A 13218-nucleotide genomic window follows, 5' to 3' on the forward strand; every position below is an offset into this window, starting at 1 on the left:
GTGAAACCCCATCTCTCCTAAAAATACAAAAAATTAGCCAGGCGTGGTGGCGGATACCTGTAATCCTAGCTACTCAGGAGGCTGAGGCAGGAGAATCGCTTGAACCCGGGAGGTGGAGGTTGCAGTGAGCTGAGATCGTGCCACTGCACTCTAGCCTGGGCAACAAGAGTGAAACTCCGTCAAAAAAAAAAAAAAAAAAAAAGCCAAGAAAACATGAAATGTGCCTGATAACGTGGAATCTTTATAAATGGTAAAAAGACAATTCCCAATTCCCTGTGGTCATTTTCTTTATTCTTAGTAACCATCCAAGTATTACAAATATGGTACAGTAGTTCATGGTCCATGACGCCCTCAGAGTTATTTTAGGTAGACTCTGAAAAGTATGCATCCCAAATGTTATCTGTAGATGTGATAAATATCAGGCCTAGCAGATACATGAACTATTTTACAAATCTATATTTATTTTAGTGAATAAAATAATGTATTATTGAATAATTAAGTTGTGGTGTATTAGTTTAACCATTGGCTAGTAAAAGCATTGTCACTCTATACAGAAGAAAGGCAGGAGAAAAACTATAGATTAAGATTTGTTTAAGAGATATGGTCACAATTGCCTGTATGGATTTTGTTTAAATTTAGAGAAAATTGTTAAAAAGATACTTATGAGACAATTGGGGAAATTTGAGTGATGATTAGTAGTTGATTATTATTATAGTAGTAGATGATTATTAATGTAAGCATTATAATGGTATTAACTTATTTTTACAAAGTAAATCCTTGTCTTAGAGAGATACATAATGAATTATCTACAGATGAAATGTTATAATGTCTGGAATTTGCTTTAGAATAATCCAGAGTGGTGGGATAGAGGTTGGGGAAAGTGGATGAAGATATAAATGAAACATGATTTGCCATGAGTTAATTGTTGAAGCTGGGAATGGTGGGGGGTTCATGATACTATTCTTAATAATTTTGGATTAGTTTGAAATTTTCCATAATAAAAAACTTAGAAAAAATGTCATGTAACATTATTGAAAGAGGATCTCTGCAGCACTAGGTGACACTGGTGTATAAAATGTATAAAATGTGTTCAGAAGTAAGGATGGATGTGAGTAACACACAGGTGTTAAACGCACCTAACGTGTAAATGTATTTTGTTTTTCTTCAGAGCTGAAGCCATTTATTGGTATCTTGGATGGTTAACATCTAAATGCTTAATTCCTGAAACCACTCAAGAGTCATAGGATTAGATGATCCAAGTCACCACCAAGAAATTACTGTCTCAAGTGATACGGTAAGATTATAGTAAATATTCTCAAGGCTAAATAGTGATTGAGGTCTGAAAAGATTTTTAAATGCTGTATTTTAGCTGTGAGGTTCTACTATAATTTCTTGATCCTATAACTATTATACCAGGAGTTAGAAGTTGTGGTAATCAGCTAAAGTGCTTAGAAGTATCACCATGTAAACAAGGCTTTGTGGCATTTCCTCCTTATAGGTCCTGTCAGTAATAAATACAGTTTCATTACTGGAGTACTTCCCCTTTGCTGTATGTCTCAGAGTGGATCCTTTCGATGTTTGTTAGCAATCAACACCTATAACGAGGGGGCTTAGGAAGCAGATGAAGCATAGGAAATTGAACTGCAGTGCAGGCTTAACAAAGGTTTGGCCTACCCTACACAGAATATTATAACTGTGAGAGTATATTTCCCTTCTTAAGTAGTCAGCTTTTTGGGTAGAGAGACATATCTTCAATGCCTTCGTATCTTGCACAGATCATTAGAGAAGCTATTCAACAAACATTTGTTGAATGAAGGAAATCAGACAAAAATCTATGGGATCTTCTATAACACCTAATCCTATTCCTCTTACCTTAACCCCTTGCTCTCTCCAGTTGAAAGTGCAGTTGAGAATGGTGAGGTTAACAGTGACACAAATGGTTGTCTTGCATGTCATGAACAAACATGAATTAGCATTCTTCTATGTACCACTGTGTTTCTGGGCTTCATAGATAAGGACAACCTGCAGAGGGACCTGGGGAAAACCACAGACAAAATGGAAATAACATGGGATCATATCCAGAGAGAGAAGGAGGGAGAGAGGGGGAGAAAGGAATGAGTTTTAGGCATATTAAGGCATGCAGTTTACCATTCTAACAAGTTGTTTTTTCTGTTTGTGGGGAATAGACTGATTGGATCTTAATTTTGACACTTTTATGCTTGAAGATTAAGAGACAATCTGCTTCTAAAAGTCAGTGCTTTTTTCCTGTTGAATCTATACCTGCTTCAGGGCAACAAATTTATGTCTTTTACTTGACTTTGTTGTTTTTTTCCTATGGGAGTTCTTGAGACAGGATTTGTATTAATAAATCCTTAAACTTTCTCTGAACCTTAATACTATATTAATGCTTTACATGGAAAGGATCTTGAATGCTTTTTAAATAAATGAAAAGAAGAATAGTTGACTTAATAAGTAATGTGGTAGGAGAATAAGAATTAAAAACGAAGTAATTCAGAACCAGAAATTTACCCATTTTTCTTTTCTTTTTTTTTTAATTATACTTTAAGTTCTGGGATACATGTGCAGAATGTGCAGGTTTGTTACATAGGTATACACGTGCCATAATGGTTTGCTGCACCCATCAACCCATCATCTACATTAGGTGTTTCTCCTAATGCTATCCCTCCCCTAGCCCCCCACCCCCTGACAGGCCCCAGTGTGTGATATTCCCCTCCCCGTGTCCATGTGTTCTCATTGTTCAACTCCCAATTATGAGTGAGAACATGTGGTGTTTGGTTTTCTGTTCTTGTGTTAGTTTGCTGAGAATGATAGTTTCCAGCTTCATCCATGTCTGTGCAAAGGACATGAACTCATTCTTTTTTATGGCTGCATAGTATTCCATGGTATATATGTGCCACATTTTCTTTCTCCAGTTTATCATTGATAGGCATTTGGGTTGGTTCCAAGTCTTTGCTATTGTGAACAGTGCCGCAATATACTACATGTGCATGAGTCTTTATAATAGAATGATTTATAATTCTTTGGGTATATACCCAGTAATGGGATTGCTGGGTCAAATGGTATTTCTAGGTCTAGATCCTTGAGGAATCACCACATTGTCTTCCACAATGGTTGAACTAATTTACACTCCCATGAACAGTGTAAAAGCATTTCTATTTCTCTATATCCTCTCCAACATCTGTTGTTTCCTGACTTTTTAATGATCGCCATTCTAACTGGCATGAGATGGTATCTCAATGTGGTTTTGATTTGCATTATCTAATGACCAGTGATGATGAGTTTTTTTTTCATATGTTTGTTGGCTGCATAAATGTCTTCTTTTGAGAAGTGTCTGTTCATATCCTTTGACCACTTTTTGATGCAGTTGTTTGTTTTTTTCTTGTACATTTGTTTAAGTTCTTTATAGATTCTGGATATTAGCCCTTTGTCAGATGAATAGATTGTGAAAATTTTCTCCCATTCTGTAGGTTGCCTGTTCACTCTGATGATAGTTTCTTTGGCTGTGCAGAAGCTCTTTAATTAGATCCCATTTGTCAATTTTGGCTTTGGTTGCTATTGCTTTTGGAGTTTTAGTCATGAAGTCTTTGCCCATGCCTGTGTCCTGAATGGTATTGCCTGGGTTTTCTTCTAGGGTTTTTATGCTTTTAGGTCTTAGATTTAAGTCTTTAATCCATCTAGAGTTAATTTTTTCAACCATTTTTTCCTGATTTCTATGTAGACCATTTGTGGTTCATCTTTTGAAATACTATGCAAATCATTTTCTTCATGTTGAGCATTGGAAGAATGAGATTGTATTGTGTTTCACTAAGTGAATCAGATTTTTTAAATTATTATGTGTCATTCAGAGTTATAGATATGATTGCTTAGGGGTTTTACCCTGTTACCTTTGTGTTTTCATTTCCTTCTTGCTCACTTAACAACCCCACAAGAGGGCAGGCAAAGGAAGGGAGAGAACTTTCAGTTTTCAAAGTCTTTTGTAGGTATTCCTTTATTGTACTCTCTTGTTATACTTCTGAATTACATCAAGGCAGTAGGATTGGCTACTTTTGCTATTTCCAGATATTTTGTAGGGTGCTCAATTATTTTGAAAAACATAATGTTGATGACTGTGTTTATTGAATTTAAGAATTTATACTTTCAGTACTTCAGCTTTATGTTTTTAGATCCATATATTTAAAATTATCAATTTTTTTGGTTATTCATGCCAAAGTTTTCACCATTACTCTTGATAAGTATCATTGATTGTAATAGGGAGTTTTTTTGGTGTTTAAAAGTAACTTTAGAATGTTTGTAATATAGAATAAAGTTTTAAATGACTCCTTTTCATGTTTTATAAAAGTTGACATTCCTGAGGTCTGTTAGTGAATTTTCAAAATGATAAGAATTATCTTTTGAATACAAGTTGCCGTTTTACACGTCAGCTCTAAGTTTATTTAAAAGGAAGACACACCTCAGGCCAAAGTAAATTTCTCTTTACATGATCACAGTGAAAGTTTTCAAAATCTAAGTGTTAAACTAGATGGACGCTCAATATTTTCTGGTCTCAGTATTGTCGTTAACACCCATTGTACATGTACGCGTACATGAAGGGCAGTTTCATGGTCTATAGCTGTTTGGTTTGTTATCAGCACAAACAGTAATGTCCTAAAAATCAGCTTCAAAACAGCTGGCAATTGACTGACTGGGGTTTAGCACCGCCTAAATTCATATGACGTTTATTTGCTCTTTGACACAAATAGTGTACCTGAACTTCTCATCAAGGAAGTTGGTATAGGCACCTTTCTGTGTGCTTGTGGGCCTAGTAATGTAGAAGAACCTTAAAATGGATTTTTTAAAGAGAGTTGTTCCTCCCATTCTTTCGGGAGATGTGGTTTTGGATACTAGTACTGAGGAAAGTTCCCCAAGATTAGTTAAGATGAAACGTCTTAGCTCACTTTCATCTGAGAAGACGGTGGATGAGCAAGGTGGAACCAATTTCTGTCATAGTAATTATGACAAATACGAACACCAACAACTAGGTAAAGTAAAAACGTATTTCTTTGCATCCTTTAAAAAAGTATTTTAGGAAAGTAAAACTATTTTTACAAGTATGAATTCTAGTGAGCAGGAATATTTTGAAAATCAAGTTTAAATATTAAAATGTTTAATGAAGTATATAGTTGGCCTACTTTTTTAATAAAATTTTTCTTCAAGTATAGCTGGAGAAATATTTATGCTGTAAGTCAAGATAAAACTTTAATGCACTTAATAGTTTTGATCTTTGGAAAATATTTTGAAGCGTTATTGACAATATGTTAGTTACACCTATAGGATATGTAAACAAAAAATAAGATACTGAATTGTATCTGTTACTATAGAAACCATTTAAATTTTGTTTAAAAATATGTTCCATTGTTTTATTTTAAAAGATAATGAATATTTGGGCTGAAATATTAAAAAGTTAAATCTTTGAATAGAACAAGGATTATTTTGTATCATAGTATTTTTGTTATGTGTAATCCTGCAAAGGTAAATATAATGTTCTTTAAAGTTTGAGAGGATAATGGTTAATATGTTTTAGGATAAACATCAGCTTGCATATAGTAACTAACAAATATTAGAGGAAAGGAAAATTAGGAAAAAGATGAAAAAATGCTTCAAGTTTTCAAATATTTGATTAAAACAGTTTAAAATATTCTCTATGATTTTTTTTTTAATTTTAGGGAGTAAATAGCTGTACCTATAAATTAATGTGCTATTTAGTAGAAGGGAGTTTCTGTAAACCCTCTGCAAGTTTGATATGTATTATAGCTGTTTTCCATGCATATTTTAATATGTATACATATTTAAGCATGCACATACACATTTTTATTAGCAGAATTTGAAAAAATGAGACTTATTGTCCAAGTCATTCTGATACTTGCTTTTTCATTTAGTACATCATAGACATCTTCCTGTCTCATTTGAAATGTGCTTTGTTGTGTGAATATAATGATTTATTCAATTCCTTATAGAGGAACATTTAGAATGACTACTTTTTAGTTATTAAAAATAATTATGTAATATTAATTCATATATCACTTCATACCTTGGGATGAGTGCTTATTAGTATAAGATTTCATATTAAAATTATATTACATTTTATTTGTTAAAATTGACATCATAATTGTACATATTCATGGGTTACATAGCGATGTTTTGATACTTACAGTGTATAGTGATCTTACCAGAGTGATTAGCATGTCTATCATCTCAGACATTTATCATTTCTTTGTGTTAGAACATTCAATATTTTCCTTCTAGCTATTTGAAACTGTATATTATTACTATGATCATCCTACAGTGGTATAGAACACTAGAACTCATTTCTCCTATCTAGCTGCAATTTTGTATCTTTTAACAAATCTCTCCCTATTCCCCCACCTTCCCCCTGCCCTTCCTAGATTCTCCTATTTTCTGTTCTACTGCCTTTTAAGTTTTGATAGACAGTGCGATTACCTTTGAAAACTTTATCATTTTAAGCTCCTTAGGGTAGGATATGAGAGTTCCCATTACCTTATATTCTCCCTACCATCGTTTCATGTCAGTTTAAAAAATAGTATATTTATGAGAAACCATACTTTCTTTTTAAAAAATACCAGTTACGTAAAAGAATAAAGAAGGAGCTTTTACATTTTAAAAAGAAATATATATTGGTGTCTAGTGTGTACTGGTATTAGGAGTTACCAATTTTTTATACTGTTCGCTTATTTGAGTAGAAATGGAAATGAGGCCACTGATGGGTTGGCATCTCATAATTTTAATTAAAAAAATATAAATCAGCCAGCACTTGGTTTTGTGTTCAACAGTGTATATGCATAAGTGAAAATATGTATATATTAATATGTGCAGTTACTTGAATCATTTAGTTGTTTTCTTCACTTTACTACAGCCTACATAATTGGACTTGGTATTTAAATGTAATATGGTATGCCTATTTATATGGCTCCTTACTTTTATCTCTTAACTGGTTCTTTTTTTAAAAGACTATCTTATACTCTTAAATACAGCACACATGTTACAATTTATAATAATTAGATTTTATAATTTGTATTAATTTGCAAATAAGCAGTCAATCTAATGATTAAGAATTTCCTATGGTATATATGTTTTTACTAATCAAGATCAAAGTAAAGCATAATCATGAAACAGCAAATAATCTGATGTATGTTGAAATTTCTGAGGCTACAGGTTCTTTGTGGAATAACTCTTGCATGATTTTTCTCTTCAAAAATAAAATTCAGGGCTGAGGATGGGGAAGCAAAAAAAAATTCAACCTCAGGAAATGACTATTAAAATTAATTTAAAGAACTTATTTGGCAATTTATGTAGAGAGATTTGGTTTTAAAGTGTCTGGCTCTTCCAATGTACTTGTACTGATCAATTCCTTCTCTCTCTATTTTTTTTTTTTTTTTTTTTTGAGATGGAGTTTTGCTCTGTCGCCAGGCTGGAGTGCAGGGGCGTGATCTTGGCTCACTGCAGCCTCTGCCTCCCTTGTTCAAGCGATTCTCCTGCCTCAGTCCCCCTGAGTAGCTGAGATTACAGGCACACACCACCACACCCAGCTAATTTTTATATTTCTAGGGTTTTTATGGTTTTAGGTCTTAGATTTAAGTCTTTAATCCATCTAGAGTTAATTTTTTCAACCATTTTTTCCTGATTTCTGTGTAGACCATTTGTGCTTCATCTTTTGAAATGCTGTGCCAATCATTTTCACCATGTTGGCCAAGATGGTCTCGATCTCTTGACCCTTGTTATCCACCTGCCTTGGCCTCCCAAAGTGCTGGGATTACAGGCATGAGCCACCACACCCGGCCAATTCCTTCTCTTGAATCTCAAGATTTGATACTAAATTTATATTGCATATACAAATTGTAAATATGACGGTTCATACCAATGTACACATAGGTTACTTGCGTCTCAACATAAGTGAATCTTACTTCCTATTTACTGGTGGTTCTGGGATAGAGATAATGCAGTGGTTTAGCCAGAAGTCATTAAAATATGACCAGTACAGTTCACCTAAGGGGTGTTACAGTTTTGTTCATTTACTGAAAGGAGAACTCAATGATATGGAGAGACTTCATGTAAAAAGATGCAAAGAAAGAGCTATTCTTTTAGAGAAAAAATGGCATGTAATCTCAAAGCTTTATACTTGAATCAGTTGTTTCCAACTTCTTTAATTACTAATTCAGTATTTAAAAAGTTATTTTTTCGGGCTGACGCGGTGGCTCACGCTTGTAATCCCAGCAATTTGGGAGGCCAAGGCAGGCGGATCACCTGAGGTCAGGAGTTTGAGATCAGTCTGGCCAACATGGCAAAACCCCGTCTCTATTAAAAATACAAAAATTAGCCGGGCATGGTGGCAGGTGCCTGTAATCCCAGCTACTTGGGAAGCTGAGGCAGGAGAATCGCTTGAACCCGGGAGGATGAGGTTGCAGTGAGCCGAGATCGCACTACTGCATTCCAGCCTGAGCAACAGATAGAGACTCTGTCTCAAAAAACACACACACACACACACACAAAAAAACGTTATTTTTTCCTAAGATATTTTAGGTAAGATTGTAATCTGTACTGACAGTTGTACGTTTGTGAGAGAATCAACCGAGAATAAGTCTAGCTTAGAATATATAGAAATCTACCTGCAGCTTTTAACTGTAGAATTATTTATAGATGCTTATGATTTAACAAAAATATGTGTAATTTGAAGGGAATGATATTTTAAAGATTCTTTGCTATTGATAATTTTTTTATTTTTAACTTTCTTTAAATGTTAAGTAGCCTAATATTTTAAAAATTTTCCTAGAAGTTCTCAAACAACTCTTCGGTTTCACCAATATCCTCTATTCCTCTGTAAAATATATTTTTAAATGCCTGTAGCACACTACTAAATACTGATGAAATTCCCTGCTACCATTTCTGCTCCTAATAGGCTAAGTTGTGGGCTTAACAAGAATTGGTTATATTTTTAAACAACTCTGTTTATGCCAGTTATACTTATTGTGATTATGTAATTCAATTAAATATTACATAATTCAATAAAGTGCGATTCAAAAGCAAGAGTTGTTTCAGTGTAAACAAAGTTGAATGCTTTGGTTAGACTTCATAAAGATTAATTCCCGAGAAAAATGTGCATTTGAATTTCACATAGGCCAGGAAAGTATACAAGATTGGAAGGATTTTGCCCTTGGATACCTTCAGTTTCTTCTGTCACTTTAAAGAAATTGAAACGTGGCCAGGTGCAGTGGCTCACGCCTGTAATCCCAAAACTTTGGGAGGCCGAGGCGGGCGGATCACGAGGTCAGGAGATTGAGACCATCCTGGCTAACACAGTGTGAAACCCCGTCTCTAATAAAAATACAAAAAAAAAAAAAAAAATAGCCAGGCCTGGTGGCGGGAGCCTGTAGTCCCAGCTACTCAGGAGGCTGAGGCAGGAGTGTCCCCGGAATTGGTGGGTTCTTGGTCTCACTGACTTCAAGAATGAAGCCGCGGACCCTCGCGGTGAGTGTTACAGCTCTTAAGATGGTGCGTCTGGAGTCTGTCCCTTCTGATGTTCAGATGTGTTGGGAGTTTCTTCTTTCTGGTGGGTTCGTGGTCTCGCTGGCTCAGGAGTGAAGCTGCAGACCTTTGCGGTGAGTGTTACAGCTCATAAAAGCAGCATGGACCCAAAGAGTGAGCAGTAGCAAGATTTATTGCAAAGAGTGAAAGAACAGAGCTTCCACAGTGTGGAAGGGGACCCGAGCGGGTTTCCAGTGCTGGCTGGGGCAGCCTGCTTTTATTCTCTTATCTGGCCCCACCCACATCCTGCTGATTGGAAGAGCTGAGTGGCCTGTTTTGACACGGTGTTGATTGGTGCCTTTACAATCCCTGAGCTAGATACAAAGGTTCTCCATGTCCCCGTCAGATTAGTTAGATACAGAGTTTGGACACACAGGTTCTCCAAGGCCCCACCAGAGCAGCTAGATACAGAGTGTCGATTGGTGCACTCACAAACCTTGAGCTAAACACAGGGTGCTGATTGGTGTATTTACAAACCTTGAGCTATATACAGAGTGCCGATTGGTGTATTTACAATCCCTGAGCTAGACATAAAGGTTCTCCACCTCCCCACCAGAGCAGCTAGATACAGAGTGTCGATTGGTGCATTCACAAACCCTGAGCTAGACACAGGGTGCTGATTGGTGTATTTTCAATCCCTGAGCTAGACCTAAAGATTCTCCAAGGCCCCACCAGACTCAGGAGCCCTGCTGGCTTCACCTAGTGGATCCTGCACCGGGGCTGCAGGTGGAGCTGCCTGCCAGTCCCGTGCTGTGCGCTCGCACTCCTCAGCCCTTGGGTGGTCGATGGGACTGGGCACCATGGAGCAGGGAGTGGTGCTCGTCGGGGAGGCTCGGGCCACACAGGAGCCCATGGAGTGGGTGGGAGGCTCAGGCATGGCAGGCTGCAGGTCCCCAGCCCTGCCCCGCGGGAAGGCAGCTGAGGCTCGGTGAGAAATCGAGCGCCGCGCTGGTGGGCTGGCACTGCTGGGGGACCCAGTACACCCTCCGCAGCCGCTGGCCCGGGTGCTAAGTCCCTCATTGCCTGGGGCCAGCAGGGCTGGCCGTCTGCTCCGAGTGCCGGGCCTGGCAAGCCCACGCCCACCCGGAACTCCAGCTGGCCCGCAAGCGCTGCAGGCAGCCCCGGTTTCCGCTCGCGCCTCTCCCTCCACACCTCCCTGCAAGGTGAGGGAGTGGGCTCCAGCCTTGGCCAGCCCAGAAAGGGGCTCCCACAGTGCAGTCGTGGGCTGAAGGGCTCCTCAAGTGCCGCCAAAATGGGAGCCCAGGCAGAGGAGGTGCCGAGAGCAAGCGAGGGCTCTGAGGACTGCCAGCACGCTGTCACCTCTCAGAATGGCGTGAACCCGGGAGGCGCAGCTTGCAGTGAGCCGAGATTGCGCCACTGCACTCCAGCCTGGGCTGCACAGCGAGACTCCGTCTCAAAAAAACAAAAAAGAAAAAAGAAATTGAAACTTGAAGTCATAGCTGATGTACATGGGTTTCGTTTTAGGCAAAAAGACAATGGCGTAATCAGCATATCTGCCTTGCAAGATAAGGCCTTGGCACTATATCAAAAGGCTGGGGAATAAACATGAATTTTATATTTTAAGTTAAAATAAAACTTTTAGTGAACCTCTTGATCTGTTTTTCCCCCAATTTCTACTTCAATGGAGTTTTGGATTAAATAATTAGACAACAGTTGTGTTACAGCAAAGGGCTTCTACTATATATAGCTGTATAATGTTGCAATTTTTTTTTTTTTTTTTTTTTTTTTTGAGACGGAGTCTTGCTCTGTCGCCCTGGCTGGAGTGCAGTGGAGTGATCTTGGCTCACTGCAAGCTCCGCCTCCCAGGTTCACGTCATTCTCCTGCCTCAGCCTCCCTAGTAGCTGGGAGTACAGGAGCCCGCCACCATGCCCGGCTAATTTTTTGTATTTTTAGTAAAGATGGGTTTTCACCGTGTTCGCCAGGATGGTCTCTATCTCCTGACCTCGTGATCTACCCGCCTTGGCCTCCCTATGTTGCAGTTTTTAAGAGAAATCATTTATTTGCTATTCCTACTTAATAAAGAAATCAAAATGATCACATGTGATGTGATATAATCTTATCCTATTCATGAAATGCTTAAATATCCTTAGACTGTTTTTTTGTATGTGTGTGTGTAGAGTCCTAATTATGTGATCCAAGACTGGTTTCACTGATAAATACTAGTAGAATTGGAACTTATAATATCTATATTCAGGTATAAATGTTGGTGGGAGGAAGATATTATTTACTGATTCAGAATGTACTAACAATGTTTTCTGACTGTTGAACAGAGAAGTCCTTCTATGTCTCGGATTGGGTTATTTTATTCTGATGGAATCAACATAATATTGTCGCTGTTCATTCCATTTGGAATCAAGGATAAGGGTTAATGTAACAAAAAATATATTTTAACATTGATTTTTATAAAATTCATCAAGAACAGAGACAATGATACATTTAACAGAAGAAGATATATACCACCATTAAGAATGGAAGAAACATATGAGCACCTTCTATATTCCGGACACTATTAACTTGTTCTGTTTTACCAATAACTGAGGTGATCTCATTTGTCTACCTATTTAGTACATATGTGTTCCATTCCCCCCATCAAATAGAACATAAGCTGAGCATGAACTTTGTTTTGTTTGATGTGTTCCAAGGCTTGGGACATAATAGTTGCTCACTGATTGAAGTTAGTGAATGTTATCTATCTAAGTCCTCTTGACAACCCTGTGAGACAGGTCGTTATCTAGAATTTTAAACATTCCTGGGAACTTAAAATTATTTGAGGCCTTTTGATTACTAAGTGATATAGCCATGCCATTGTTTTAAAATAAGGCGTTTGCTCCTTCTACTCTATTGCATTGCATTATTGTTTGATGTTTTTGAATCTTTAGGTATACAGTATTTTTTTTAAAAAAGACTAGTGTGTCTGATGGGTGCAGTGTCATGCACCGGTAGTCCCAGCTACTTATGAGATTGAGGCTGGAGCACTACTTGAACCCAGGAGTTCCAGGCTGCAGTATCCAATGATGACATCTGTGAATAGCCTCTGCATTCCAGCCTGGGCAGCATAGCGAGGCTCTGTCTCTTAAAAAAATAAAGACTAGTGTATCTATCAAGTTTTATTATTTTATTAAAGAACGTATGCTTTTTTGGTGCTTTCATTTAAAGATATATTTTAATAGGAAAAAACTTTAATTCTAGTGTGTATTAAGCATTACTCTTTGAAACTGTCTTTAATGATCAGTTGATAATTAGTTTTTGTAACACTGGTGAGATAAACTGATTAAGTAAATGGCTATTTTACATGACTTTTACAAAAACAAGAGACACATATTGTATTGGTTCCATTTCATTACGAAGTGTTAATGGCTTCATGAGATATAAATGTTTAAATCGTATACTGGTATACCTCTCCCTAGGTATTCAGCACAGCTCACTAGCAGGGACAACCCACAATGTAGCACTTATTTTACTAACTGGATTTCCTTAGTAAGTGATCTTTTCAGTTTTGTTTTCATAGAACCATTGCTCTCAGTTGTTAACTTGTGTTAAGTCCAGATTAGCAGATTTTTGTTTGATACTCTTAATGTTGGGTAGAGGAATAACATGAC

General features: G+C 37.3%; 1 protein-coding gene across 32 annotated transcripts in view; it reads left to right on the forward strand.

The window, feature by feature from the left end:
* FRYL (FRY like transcription coactivator) overlaps positions 1-13218 on the forward strand; it is a 280599-nt gene that overhangs the window by 93170 nt on the left and 174211 nt on the right. For 16 of the 32 annotated variants that reach the window (XM_063808895.1, XM_063808899.1, XM_054683156.2 and 13 more), the window contains one exon: positions 1169-1294. The exons of 4 other annotated variants lie outside the window; for them this stretch is intronic. Coding sequence is in view for 9 of the 28 variants with exons in the window: in XM_063808910.1 (XP_063664980.1) it covers positions 4844-5039 (196 nt within the window). In the remaining 19 variants the exon portion in view is untranslated. Of the gene's footprint in view, positions 1-1168; positions 1295-4759; positions 5040-13218 lie in introns of those variants that run through there. 12 more of the 32 variants (XM_016951761.4, XM_016951763.4, XM_054683152.2 and 9 more) reach the window with 3 other exon arrangements.

Source organism: Pan troglodytes, chromosome 3 (assembly GCF_028858775.2).
Source record: "Pan troglodytes isolate AG18354 chromosome 3, NHGRI_mPanTro3-v2.0_pri, whole genome shotgun sequence".
In the NCBI taxonomy this organism is placed as follows: Eukaryota; Metazoa; Chordata; class Mammalia; order Primates; family Hominidae; genus Pan; species Pan troglodytes.